This window comes from Cyprinodon tularosa, unplaced genomic scaffold (genome assembly GCF_016077235.1).
Source record: "Cyprinodon tularosa strain WSP-4 unplaced genomic scaffold, ASM1607723v1 ctg49, whole genome shotgun sequence".
Taxonomy (NCBI): domain Eukaryota; kingdom Metazoa; phylum Chordata; class Actinopteri; order Cyprinodontiformes; family Cyprinodontidae; genus Cyprinodon; species Cyprinodon tularosa.
Window position 1 is genome coordinate 170,817 of NW_024039218.1, and position 14,355 is coordinate 185,171.

The window sequence follows — 14,355 nt, forward strand, 5'->3', positions numbered from 1 at the left end:
AGTATGGAGGAATATTGACACGTTTTTTGTGGACTTTTATCGACCTTTCTGTCTCGGGCACCATAGACCTCCATTATTTGAATGTCAGCAGACAGCAAGAAGCCTCCCAGATCTCCAGATGCATTTGAGATATCAAAAAAGTACTCCAGGGTGTTGTTCAGCATGGGGGTGAGTAGAAAATGAAGGCTAATCATGTTTTGGGTGTACTATTCCTTTAATCCAAATGAAAAACTTATTCTCAGTACCCAGGATGATCAGCAATGCAACACAGCCTCCTGTATATATGACTATCAGGGCTTTTGTGTACATGTCTTCTCACTCTGAACATTTATGAAAATAGCATCAGTCTAAACCAGTGATGTGTTTGAGGTAGCATTGTTTTATTTTAATTTTTGTCTTCCCTCTTTGGGGTCAACTAATCAGGATTTATGCGAAATATATTTATTCAATAGTGATAAATGCAAAGAACCTTGTCATACTGTATATTCAGAGTATATGCTTTATGTTTTAAACTAAAGCTAATTTTGACCCCTCGTCCCTTCACAGGGTTTTAAGAAAGATGAGGATGTCATTAACACTGTTCAAATTAAAAAGTACCTAAAAACATGTACTAAAAATGTACTGCCACTAAAGATTCATGCTTTTTATTCATAGAAACCCAAAAATAATGGTTACATCCCTGCGACCTATTGTATTTACAGCACTTAAGATTTTGCTTATCTGTGTTAGTTTTTTTACTCTGCCCAACTTGCAACATGCTACTTTCCTTTAATGTATTTATATTTATTAGCTAAAGATAGCTTGTTTTGTTTTTATATTTTGGAAAGTTCTCCTACACACTTGCAGAACAAATATGAAATATGAATAATTACAGAATAGACAGATGACTCATTTGTGTCTTCCTGGTAAAGTACAGAGTAGTGTAACCCTGAGGATGAATAGAACTTCATAGTTGTTTTGATGTGGGTCACTCAGCAGACACCAAAGACTTTCAACAAGCTCACTACACAACCAAGACTAGCTTTAGGTGCTAAGAGACATGTCAGAGAACAGCACTTGTTACATGATGTCAAGGAATTTGGTGTAATGTTAATGCATCTAGAAGCAGCCTGTTTATAAACCCACCTGTCCAAAGGCATTTTGTTTTGTTTTGTTTGGATTTCAATAAGAAAAAAAAAATGGAACAATGCAGTTGTAATGTAACCAAAGTATGAATTTTTGCATTTTCTTATTAACAGCAGTTTGCTTTTAAAAAGTTTAAACGTGATTCCCTGTTCATGGCTTTGCTGCAAAAAGCTGGCCTGGGACTCAAAGAGTTACAGATCTCTTGCAGCAGTCCGCTGCAGTGAGTTTGACATCAGCAGAGTGCATTTTCAGTATCCAATCAGCGGCGCTGAATCGGCTTCGCTTTTAGCCAATCAGGAGAGGGGGTGGGCTCTAACAAGGTTTGAACTAAGACGCTATCTTTCGGCGCCATTTTTCTGAGTGAGCAGCTATAGCTTCAACAGCTGCGGGGAGAGGATGCTTCTGCTGCGAATATAGAGAGCTGTCGCTGAGACGGCGAGGGGGGGTGAGATGAAGCCAAGTGGTTAAAGCCCAAACTGCGTTTTTTAGAGAAGAAAATCCTTCATCTCAGCGGGAACACAGGTATTTACAGCCACAGACGTGAACATAGGTTTTTATTCTGGAATTCGAGCGGACTTAAAAAGAGGAAATAAGTGGGGGTGAAAAGGGAGGGAGACCGACATTGGCGGGGAGACGTTAGCCGTTTGGCCAGCGTCGGCAGCCTGTGATACACAGAGCGGTTGGGGGGGGGGGGGGGAGTTAGCTTAGCTCGCTACTTCAATGAGATGGATTTCTGACTTTGCTGCGCTGCAACGATAGAAGGGAAAATGCGCTCGTGCGGTGAATTATTTCATCCAAGGGGTGATGGAGACTACTTTAGACAAAAATAAGATACACAGGCTTGTTGAATTTTATTTTCAATACATTACGAAGGTACTTAACTTTAGTGTTATGGGTTAAAGTTGAGCTATATTTGAGATTTTTATTTATTTTTTTTTTTTACATTCGTCAGTTTTGAGCGGGAGGTGTAGAGGCAGCGGAGAGTCGATAGTTTCAACAAAGCACACGGCACTTGCACTGGCCTGGGAGGGAAAAAAAAAATCAAAATGAAAGATCGGGACGGACACGGTGCTTTTAGTAGTAACTTCATTTTAACGATCTTGTTGGTCAAGGGAGACATTTTTTCCGGACTTGTAAAATTGCAATATGTTGAGTTCGTAGGGGGGGAGAAATTAGACAAAGGACACCTGGTAAGTTTGTCATTTAATCTCTAATGACCCTCAAAAGTCTGAAGTGACAATGATTACAACGTAAAACGAAGATTAAATATGTTTTGTTTTCCTAAGTTGCAAACTGATACCAGGAAAAAAAATATATTTTACTGATGGTCTTATAGTATAAATTACTTCAAAGGCGTAGCACGTCATTTTTATTTTTTATTTTGCTGTTAAAAAAATGTGATTACCTTATGGTGAACGTTAGATGATGTGTGTGTCTCTGCGCCAAGTGACAGCAATCGTAGATGATTTTATTTAATTTAGATCTGCCTGTACCGCAACGAGTAGTTATCATGGTCCAAACGACATTTTGAATTAAAATAATTATTTTATTTCCGGTGTTTTTTTCAGCCTGACATTGAAGTTGGGATTTTAAGTTTGTCTCGAGTCTAATGAAAGATCTTCGATCGTTTCTTTTCTTTTTCTTTTTTCTTTTTTATTCAAATCTGACGTTTTTATCACGTATGTCTTGATCAAACTGGTTAATTTGAAGTTTAGGCGATAAAACCTCGTGGTCTCACTGTAGAGTGAGGGATGGCAATGTGGAACTGAGTTATTTAGCATCATATGACCCTTAAACGTGATGTATTATGCTGCTTTTTTCTTTTTGTACCCTTTTTTACTGGAAATACGAGGGAAAAGAAGAGCTGTGTGCATTTGATCATCTGAACCCACCCCTTTTACTGCCTTGCAAGTGGAGATCGGTTTGATGTGTTACATAATGTGAGACCTTTTTCTCTTTTATAATTTTATACTGTTTAGAGAAACCAATTTTAAAACGGATTGTTTAGAATAAATGAAAAAAAAAAAAGCTTTAAAATGACATTTGTAAGTCACCAAGTGCCTTTTTTTTATTACATCTGGAAGTGTACTTTGTGGCTTTTTTGTGCAATTTCTTTTAAAATATATGATGCACTGGAGTTGAATAGAAGCATATTTAAACCAATTGGTTGTCTCAATTAGTATTTGCGCGTGATAATTTGATATTATAGATATTTCTTCAATATGGGCGGCATATTCATTGTGAAACTGCTTGCCTCATTCAGTTAGTTTTTGGTCATCTCTGTTGGCATCTTGTTCAGAGAGAAATTGCCTTATCTGCCACGATGGAAATTTTTCATGTTCACTCAGTAAGTAAATAATTGGACAGTTACACTCTCTGTGTCTGGCTTGTAGTAAAACGTCCTTTTTAGGGTCAGCATTAAAACCCCATTGGATATTATTGTTCTTCATAAAATCCTGCCATATATGGTTTTAAACTATACTATTTCTGTAGAATAAAATATATAAATCCCTTGAATTTGCTGAAATTTCCCAGATTGTGACTTCAGTACAAACATTGTTAATGCATATGTCAATGTTTACATAGAATATGGTTTATTTTCTATAAATAACTGATTAACAGTGCGGACATATTAGGTAGTCTACATGCCTAACTTGACTCCTGATTGATATGGTGTAAAGTAGCTATGTGACACTTTGGCATTGTGCTTTCAGAGATACTCTTCTGAGAGGGCCTCTTCACACTTTCAAAAAGCATTAGCTGAAATACTCCCTGTGATTTCATGTCATTTTACCCTTAATTTAAAAAAAATGCTAAGACTTGAAAGCAAATTTCCACCACGTCCTATGAATAAAAAAAAAGTGCTGCCTTGCATTGGGATTGTTGTGTACTTGCAAAACAATGCTTTGGACATGTTGTGTCCATCAGTATCTGTCTATTTTTTATTTTCTTTTTTTTAAAGAAAGGTGCATTTATTTTTCAGGAAAGACATCATTATGACCCCGATTCCCCCACACACTTACTAAAGGCACATTTCCCTGTTTATTACATAATAGTTGCCTTTTTTTATTTATTTTTTTAACCTTCATAACAAGGTAACTAATAAACGAAATAATCAATGGAGTTATTTAGTCAAGAAAGAGGTATTAATGTGATATTCCACCATGTAGTGTTAATTTACAGGTTTCTGTCCCCCCCTCCCTGCTGCAGACTGTTAGCCTGACATTCTGGGACTCGTCATTCTGTCTTCTCAGACCCCTCTGGCAAAATGGGCTCCCAACCCCATTTCCTGGAGATACTTTCTCTCGTCTTGCGTTTGTTCCTGTGTTTGTAGGCAGACTGCAGAGATCCCCCCTCCCTTCTGTCTTCTTTCTGGACTACTCAGCATAAACTTTATAGTATTCAAATTTGTTTTGACAGAAACGGTTTTCATGGGGGTTGTTGGTTCATTTCCAGGTATTGGCCCTGGTTTCAGTTCTGCATCTTATTTGCATAAGAGATATTATCTCACATAGTCGAGCCACCTTTCTTACAAATATAATTTATTTGTATTTATTTCATGAATAGTTATAATCAAAGCAGAACAAATTTTAGCAGCAATTCTTTATTTCACATTTAAAATGTTGATAGTTTTACAGATTTAATGAATTTTACAAAAATAAAGTTCACACATGGTTAGGTTGTGTCTTAATTTATTTATTGATTTTTTTTTTTAAATCAATCTCTTAGTTGTTTAATAAAGCTCAGCTGATGATTTGATTACCTGCTGATGAAGTACTGGAAACAAAATGTAAAGTGTCTCGTGGCTGCTGCTTTTTGGACAAATTAGCATTATGCAAGTCGTTTTGTCATAGAAATTACTAAGACTTATTTCTATATTTTTATTTTATTTTCTGGTCCCGGCACCATATGTCAATTTTTTTTTTTTTTTGTCTTTATCTATGCATATTTAAATATATTTTGAGTGTTTAAATGACTTTGTTTTACACTGTGTACTGTCATGACTTCTGCAGTCAATGCTGTGTGTTTGTCAGTATAGGGTTAAACAGATTAGCCTCACCAAATATGAAACAAGTCTTATTCTTTTTTGTAATTATATAGCTTATAGCTGTATTTTAGAGCAATTGTTTTCATATAGGGAATATTGCACGCAGGTTTACAATTTTAAAGTCACTGGATGGTTTAATTTTTTTTGTCAAGAGCTTCTTAAGTTGGAGTTGGGCAAATACACACTTTGTATCAGACCTGTTTTGGCATCTGCATTTTAAAATAACAGTTTAGGTTGTGTTTGAGTAATTGCTTCACAAGTGAATGGGTGTGTGAGCCTACTCACACTTTTGCCTTGCTTCCTCTTTTGCCCCACTTTCACATGGTAGCCTGCAAAAGCAGCACACTCAGTTTCATCCTAGTTTATTCACTGCTTTTCTTTTGTCAGATGTGAGTTTGCAGAAATGTTAAAAATGGAGATGAAGGGAATTTTTTTTTACCTTTGTGCCTCTGCATTGGTTTAAATTCAATTCCCTGGTCATGCATATGAATTTGCATGTTTTATTTTAAGATCTCAGATTATTTAAATAAAATTATTAATTGCCAAAGAGCTCAGGCATCTATGAGCTGTGGACCGTGCTTCTGCAATATTAGTCTTTATATTGTGAGAATTGGTCCACTTGTTCACTGTTTGGGGTGAAGTATTTTTACCTGACATATCTCAAGCAATTGGTGTATTTAGAGGAAAGAGTGTTGTCAGTCCATGGGGGAAACTAATAACTTGCAGCTGGTTTTACTCAGAATCTGAAAAATGTATAGCTTCTATTGTTGTCCCGTGATATAAACTAGATATGTCACTAGGTGTGCAAATCTTAAGTGGAAATAAAATTCCCTTTTTCTTTTTTTTTTTCTTCAGAACTTGCAAACTACAAGCCAGTGGTGTCAATCGGTCTCACATGTCCTCAAAAGTAATTTTTTAGTTTGTATATAACTTGGATGCTAGAATGGAAATTGTCTCTGTGTCTATTTGTTTATTTATCAATCAGATTTGTTTTTCAGGTCTGGGTTTTATAAAAAATTTTTTATGTGGATAGATTTGGTACACTTGTATTTAGTGTGCTCATCCAGTTAGGTGTATAACACAGAGCAGGAGGGGCAAGTCCAGACCACTTGATCTGGGGTGCTGATGGGTTGTCATGTCAGTGCCCCTGAACCCAGCAGGGTGTAGGAGGTTACTTGACCTTTCAGCCTTGGGGTTAGGTGGCCCTCTTAGGTCATTGTATAGGGAGCAAGTGTCAGGAGTGGGTTAAAAAGGCTGAGCAGCGAAGGTGACTTGTTCAGGCATGCTTCCTTAATGAGAAAGAGGAAGAATATTAGGGACGGTTAGTCATTTAAAATTAAACTTGGAGAGTAAATATGAGAAATGATTTGGCTCACCTGATTGATCCCTGGTGATTAAGGTGAAACATTTCCTCTGGAAACCTCACTTTAAAATGACATGCTGGCTCCTTCCTCTTTCTGCAGGACACACTTGTTCTACGTGCAGCTAACCGTTAACCAGCTAATTTTGTTTGAGTCCTATTTTTCAAGTCTAAAATCTAAAAAAATAAAATAAAATTTGATACATTCATGCTTTTATATTCAAAACACCCCAAATCCATGATCAGCATTCATTTTATTTATATTTATTTTATTTTTGCTGTTTTTAAGGCAAGTGTTCACGGTTAGTTTTTAAACCATGCACCATAAATCAATACACTTTTTGCTTGGGTTCACGTCTATTTTCCCTTGCCATGTTTTACATTTTAATATATATTTTCTTTTTTCTTTTTTGCAGCCTAAAGAGTGACTTAGCTGTCTGTACTTTTAAATGGGGGATGTGGTGTCTTTAAGCCCAGTACTAACATATGATTTCTATATGCTAATCACACAGAATAGTAACAAAACAAAATCTTTCTCGTGTGTATGTGGGGAAGGACATGTGTGCTAACTTGTTTATTACGGTAATGAAATGTTTTTTTTGTTTGTTTTTTTTTTCATCCCAGACATACTCTCACTGTACATGAAAAGTACTCTGTCCTCCAGTATGATTTTTAAGCTAGTGTTTTGTTTATTCATTTGTTTTATTCTGGGTTGTCAGAAAATTTAAATGTTTTATACAGTTTTGTCTTTCAGTCTAAACCCTGTTCTGTATGTCCCATTTATACAGATTTAATTTTTTTTTCCTGATTCTTGGTTGAAATGTTTTATTGGAACATTACAACCAAGAATATTAGTAAAAGATGCCTTTTTGTCATTTTATGTTCCACTTTAGACATCAGCAATAATAGACTATGAGTCACTGTGTTGTGTTCCAAACACTGTGCTATTGTCTGTAGTACTAGTCTATAGAAGCAGGGTGTTAATACAGCTGTTGAACCAGTTTGGTCTGGCATTCTGTCTCCTAATAAATTTCTGATGTTAAATTATTTGACAAAGCATTTACACCTCAAGGTAAGAAAAGTGTCACAGGCAGGATTGTCAGTCTGAGATCTTTTGAAAACCTCAAGTTTTAGGGTTGTTCTTAAGGGTTACTATGTGAAAAAGTTTAGCTCTTCTTTTGTGAGCTGGTTATAAATGTAAAGTGGAAAGAATTTACAATGAAATTTCAGTGTTAATGTCAGATGATCTTCATGATGAATGCTATTTTTATTGATGTTTTCCTTTTTTTTTTTTATATGCAATCAAATATTAGATCAACTTTACGGTATTTCTTGAAATCTGATGTTGACAAAAGTAAATTTAACTTATGAACATAGCTACTCTGTATTTTGATATCTGGGACAGGAACATACAGACTGTAAATGTCTTTTTTTCCTGAAAAGAAATCCCTATTTCCCATTTAGGCAATAAAATTGTATGTTTTTATTTTTTGTCAGACAGTAAAGGTGTAAGCTAAATGCAGTACCCACATTCACGGCACAGTAGCTTGTAATTTATGCTCCAGCCACATAGCATTTTCTAGAGTTTGTGTGAACAAGTAAATCTTCATCAGTTCAGTGAAACATAAAGAGAGACATGATCTTATTAGATTCTGGCTGTTAAATTCATTTCAGATCAAGTCACAGGTTCATTGAGACCTCTAGTGGCAAACAATCCCCACATCCTTACTCCATTGGAGGTAGAAGGATGAGGTGTTTTGGAAAAACTTTAAGCTTTCAATACAATCAAACTGCTAACTCGGATGTTGTCTTTTTCATGGTTTGGCATCTTTTTTTTTCTTTTGATTATTTATTTATTCCCTGTAGTTGCTTATTACATATTCTTGGTTAGTGTTAAAGCAAGTAATTTAATCCTTAATTAACATTGACACTTTTCTTTTAGGTTGCTCATAGTTTATTAACTTTTTAGGCAAATTACTTGTTTATAAGAGTTTCTCTCTGTAGTTTGGAGAAGTTACTAACAAATTGTTGTCTATCGTCTAAAGACAGAACATTTCTAAAAATAAATCTCATGATTAATTTGCCTGTTTTTTTAGTATATTTGGAGAGAAAATTGTCACCAGTGCCAATATTTTCTCTGATCAGCTCTTTTTATTCATTAAATCTATTTATATGAGAAAAAGTAGCAAGTTCTCTGTAAAGTTTGGTATTTTTAAACAAATTAAAGGTTAAAGGCATTGATGCACAAATTGAGAACATACTGTAATTCCTAAATTTCATCTGATTCCAAACTAATAGACTGATATATATTTATTTCCCTCATTGTGTTATATTGCAATAAGCTATTGGTCAGGATCAGAATGGCTGATGCCATTATGTCAGGGAAACATCGTTATGTTGCTGGTTAATTATCTGTAAAACACTTGACCTCATTATATGAAATAAGTACGTTGCATCATGTGGCCAGTGGAAACATTTGGGAATCCTTAATTCTACATCACATAAATATGATCTTTGTCAGCATTGCCTCCAGTAATGATGCAACAGTTTGGGAAAGGCCTCTTCTTGTTTCAACATGATGATGTCCTTGTGCATTAAGCAACTTGATTGGAGAATATTTTTTGGAGTTTAGCAAGAAGGATCAGTTCTGTTGCGTGAGGAGACTGGCTCCCATCCTCATCAAACAGCTCGGGGACACAGAGCCAAGACTTGTCATCCAACATCAAAGCTGATTCCTTGTGACCAAACTGCAGCAGCCAGTCTTTTGCATGTTTCATTTTGATGAAATCACAAACTGAATTGTCCTTTTCTCCATTTCAGACGGAGATCCATCTTTCCTGTTAAGGATGTAGAAAGACGTCATGGAAGATGATCGTCTCTACCTTCTTAGATGAATGCGGATTTAAAGCTTGGACAAGGCAAGTGCAAAATGCAGAAAATGAGCAGGAGAGCATCACGCCCAACTCTGGTAATGTTGTAGCAGCACAGAATGGTTTGTGGTTACTCTGAGATGCAGGCCATACTGCGCTGCCGCAATAAAGCCAGACTAGTTCAGCATGCAGTGATCAGCTTCAAGTCCCTCCAGATGTCTTTGACGACCATCGGCTGCCTGAGTTTATATTATCCGGATAATTGTTTTCCTAATGAGAGTGATGAAATGTTTCCAGGGTATTTGTCATTCTGATTTACTGGTTGCTTTACTGTAGCAGCATGTAAATATTGGAGTTGAGACTAAATGAAGTCTCCAGTATTGATCGTGCTGCTGAAGCAAAGCTGACCACTCACACTCAGTCCAACAAGCCACTAGCTGAATGTTCCCTCACACCTTCTAGGTGATAACAAGTAGACAGTAAGGATTATGTCGAGTGTAATTTGATTTTTTTGTATATTTTTTAATAAATAAAACCTCTACCTGATATCATTTGTGATCATTTTTTTAAAATATATTGTTTTATCAACCCCCCCCCCCTTTTTTTTTTTTTTTTTTTAAACAAGGGCAGCACTAAACACATTACAACTTCTTATTCTCTTTTTTTTATCATTTTTTTTCCACATTTCCTCAGATTAATGGTTGCTTATTATTGAGAAACGCTCATTTGGGCCTGCATGGCCTCTGCTGAGCTCCTTTCATGGTTAAAGTCTGCAGATTCACTTTGATCAAATTTCTCAAATCGATTTTAAACACTAGATTTAACCACTGAATTAATTTTCTTCCATATATTTAAAACAAAAATTGGGGTAATTCATAACGGCCCCCTTTAGAAAAAAAGAAAGGAAAATCGTACTTTAAAAAGCGATTCAACGGGATTCCCTTAATGAACACTTCAGTCTGCAGTTCTATAAAATCCTGTGTTTTTCTCATCTACTCTGTTGTCGCTACTAGACTCCATTTTGAGAGCTGCTGGATGAGAACGCACAGCGGACATTTACCAACATTGGTGATAATCTTAAATATGACGCATTTAAAATAGATTTCTGCGTCGCAGACCGTGGGGACAGGACGTTTTTTTTTTTTTTTTTTTCAATAAAAGTAAACTAAATAGTATTATTTCATTGATATTGAAACTAATTTTGATCATTATAAAAAATAAACCACGTTTGTTTAATTAAACTATTTAGTTATTTTCTTTTTTACTAGTGAGTTTTCTGCTTTTTCTTCATTAGTCTTGCGCGCGAGGCCGATATTTTGTCCACCTTAACGCTTTTATTTTTATCCCGGCCTTTTCGGGCCTGCGCTTTGATTATAAGAAATAAAAACATCAGCTTGTAAATAATCCTACCTTATTTAAGAAAAATATCACAAGTTTCCTTTTTTACGCAGAGATATCTTGTATTATCTTTTAATGTAAAAAAAAAAAAACTGCTTCACGATGAAGCGAATCTGCAAAAAGTGGCCTTTGTATTTAAAACTACTGAGAGGTTTAAACTAAATTACCTATATTTAAGATAATATTCAATAGACCTATATGGAGGGTATCTTCATACGCTCTGATCGTTTGGAATATAGTAAAAATCTGAATAAAAATGTGGGAAAAGGCCTACATTGCATAACCAAGCAATTCTAAATTCCTAGATCCCATTTTTAAAAAATATTCTGTACAATTAAGATAACATTTTAACTTAAAAAAAAACGTAATTTCTTTACATCTACGTTGACAGGAATTGTAACCCGCCAACGAGTTATTTAGTTTCAATTCTGATCTTTACTAATAGGATTATTGCGTAAAGAAGCGCTAGAATCCTTAATTTAAAAATGAAATATTTGGTAGCTTACAAGGCTTATTTTTCAACCTCTTTGGGTCCACAATAATTTAAAATCCCTGCGCTCTGCAGTTTTACTATGCAATTATAACTTTATGTAGAAAACATCTGGTTATATAAATGTGAATTAGGAATTCAGATATGAATGCATCCTATTTGCCTGGCAACAGGAAGCTATATATACATTTGGACTTATGTAGAGACCTGTGTGACGTCTATGCTGAATTATGGGCTTTGCTGACATCACTTTCATGGTCCGATTTTTATTTTTTCATATAAAAAAGGATCCCCTTCTACTGTAGCCAACAGCAGAGTAATCAACATACATAGGTTTCTGGTTTTATTAACATCCTTCTTGCTCATTTAATCTGACCTACTTTCCACGTGTGATGGCACGATCTCAAACCTGAAATGTGTGGAAGATAAATGCGCTTTCGTTCACTCCATATGGAACACGTTTATTGGGAGAAATTAGAATTTGATGTGCATTTGTTAAAATAAAAATGCGCGCTGTTGATTTTCTCTGATCTGCAGAAACTCAGATCTAATGTTTGATTATTAACTGAGCTTAAACATCTGACTGCAAATGCAGAGATATTGTTTGTTTTATTGAAATAATAACATGAGCGAGCAGTGTTTTCATATACCTTCCTCTGCAGCCCGCTGAATATTTCACACGGACTGTGTTACATAACGTTTGTAACCTTGAAGAGGCTGCAGCATCACTGTGGAGCGCTGGGTTTCTCCCATCATTACAGCAGCCTCTGAAGGAAAACAATCATAACAGTGATTTCCCAAATTTATTTCTTTAAATCAAGTAGAAAATAAATAATCGTTAGTGTAAAAAATTGAAGAAGAAAAAATCACAGGTTATACAAGTCTATATTGCAACCTCTGATCATGACGCTATGCTTCAGTTTGTTTTTTAGGCTTCATTTTGGTTGAATAATAGGGAAAATAAAACGTAAACAATGTAAACAATCGAGTGTTTCTATTTACCAGATGCACTTTTTGATCGATTTCATTACATAGCTGAAATGAACCTTTGAATTTGTTGCAGACCTGCATTCCTGACCTGCAACATACGTTCCAGGCCCTCGTCTATCATATCTTTACAGATTTCATGAATGTATAGAACAGTTTGGGAGTAATAGTTGATCAAGGCTTGGATGTTTGAACTCAGATCGGATGCACTGTATTGCATGGAGAGGAAAAGGATGATTAGTGTTGACAGGAAGAGAATCAGAATCAGAACTAGCCATTTGGGCAGTGTTTTCCCAGCGCCACCTGTTTGGTAAGAGCCACACTCATGGGGGACTGAGATCTTGTCTATTTCTCCCAGCCTGAGGGAATCCCACTTCTTCACGTCAAAGTTGCGCACATGGGGCCCAACGTCCATGTCTTTCCCAGAGGGCAGCGGGGTTTCCTTCACGACCTTAAGCTTTTGACGGAACTCCTGCATCTGCTGCAGGAAGCTCACCGGGTCCGTGATCCTCCTGAAGGACTTCACCAGCTCCAGAGCGCGGCTGTGCTCCTCCAGCGCAGCGGTCAGTTTGGAGATCTCCGGGTCGTACGCCTGCATCACAACCAGCTTTAGGGTTTCGAAATCGGAAAGGATCTCGCTTTTTTTGCACTCGAGGGATCCGGTGAGTTTATCGAAGTATTCAGCCACCATCCCCGCGTCCCTGCTCACCGACTGGAGCGCCTTTTTCTTGCTCCCTTGCAGCGTCTCCAGGCAGGAGCGCGTATCTGCGCTGTGCCAGTTCTCCGCCTCTTGACGCAGCTCTGCAAACGCCCCCTTCTCTTGCTCATACGCGTCCTCCAAGGAGCTGAAGTCGTGCCCTTTGTGCTCGTCGGTCGTTGCGCAAATTCCGCAAATGAGCCTCAAATCGGTGGAGCAGAACATATTAAGCGGCTGCCCGCAGTGTTGTTTGCAATCAGACGTTCTGGGCATTGCTTTAATTTTGCTGAACTTGTCGACGATCCCGCGCAGAGAGTAGTTGATCTGCAGGCTGTTTGCGCCATTATGAGGGGTCTCTTTGCGACAGGTGGGACATTTCAAAGGCGTCCTGAAAGCCGGACCTCGGTTCGCTTCCAGGAGATCTTCCAAGCATTTCTTACAGAAGCTGTGCGAGCACAGCAGCATCCGCGGGTCCTCGAAGACTCCACAGCAGACCGGGCATGTGAGCTCCTCTTGCAGCTGTTCCATCGCTCTCCTGCAAACACATCGCCGTTATAAACATGCTGGAAAACAAAATAAAATCACTCAATAAAACAGATTGATCACCATACGCACCCACATCCAGAGGGATGTCCTAATTTAAAAAACGCGCATTTCAAAACACGAACAAGATCGCAAAAGGATACAGATATGGGAAGATGGTTAAGGAGATGTTAAGTCATGTTCCAGCTGTTTCTGACGCTTCCCAGTCCTGGAAGGGAAACTCTGTTTGCCCGCGTAAATATCTGCGCGCTGGATGCGCCTTTACGCACAGACTCCGCCACATCCTTCGGAACTTTTAATTGAAAAACAGCTCACAGACTGGTCAAATACCCCCTGTCACGTCTCGTAATAAACTATTCTTTTTCATCAGCAGTACTATGGTTAGCTGACAGCTGCGCTCTTAAATCACAGCGGTTCTCCGCTCCCAATCCGATGATTATCGACAGGAGCGGGGCTTTTCGCGCTCCTCGCTCCTGTTGGCAAGGTACCGAAAGGAGAAGCTGTGACAGATTTTTGCAAGCGCATAGTAACATGCAACTACTGGACCAAAAGGAATCACTCACCAGCTGCTGAGGCGCTCTTTGCAACGCAATCATGGCGCTTGTTGCTGTGCAGACTTTGCTCTTTCCGGGTGTGGAGTTAACTGCTTTATTGCTGGGTGGAACGGTCAAAATCCGATTATTCTACTTTATATGCCCAACAAAAATAAGTTCAAATATTTAACGCATTTCTTATGCACGTTTTGTTATTTTATATTGAATTACGTGAGTTTCTATCAGAAGTTTTATTAAGTGTACGTTTTTGTCACAGCCGGGTAATTAACAGACGGTCCCTAAC

The 14,355-nt window shown here is 37.3% G+C and overlaps 1 protein-coding gene and 2 long non-coding RNA genes across 4 annotated transcripts; 1 reads left to right on the forward strand and 2 right to left on the reverse strand.

Moving 5' to 3' along the window:
• The first annotated feature begins 697 nt into the window (after positions 1–697).
• Positions 698–9,949, forward strand: LOC119794727. The gene is made up of 2 exons (XR_005282258.1): positions 698–1,647; positions 9,354–9,949. It is a non-coding gene; the product is annotated as an uncharacterized LOC119794727 (long non-coding RNA).
• LOC119794728 lies at positions 5,602–6,658 on the reverse strand. Its single transcript, XR_005282259.1, has 2 exons — positions 6,550–6,658; positions 5,602–6,462 (listed from the first exon to the last, which is right to left on the reverse strand). It is a non-coding gene; the product is annotated as an uncharacterized LOC119794728 (long non-coding RNA).
• Positions 9,950–11,731: 1,782 nt separating the features above from the next.
• On the reverse strand, positions 11,732–14,203 carry trim13 (tripartite motif containing 13). 2 transcript variants are annotated; one of them, XM_038302392.1, is made up of 2 exons: positions 14,082–14,203; positions 11,732–13,510 (listed from the first exon to the last, which is right to left on the reverse strand). In XM_038302392.1, the coding sequence occupies exon 2, from the start codon at positions 13,501–13,503 to the stop codon at positions 12,319–12,321; it is 1,185 nt and encodes a 394-aa protein (XP_038158320.1). In that variant the 5' UTR covers positions 13,504–13,510; positions 14,082–14,203; the 3' UTR covers positions 11,732–12,318. The 2 variants fall into 2 exon arrangements, with proteins under 2 accessions (XP_038158320.1, XP_038158319.1); XM_038302391.1 differs by lacking the exon at positions 14,082–14,203 and adding an exon at positions 13,591–14,073.
• Between the last annotated feature and the right edge of the window lie 152 nt (positions 14,204–14,355).

Coding starts and splice junctions, on each gene's coding strand:
- trim13 (XM_038302392.1), bottom strand. CDS start 13,503: ATGGAACAGCTGCAAGAGGAGCTCACATGCCCGGTCTGCTGTGGAGTC.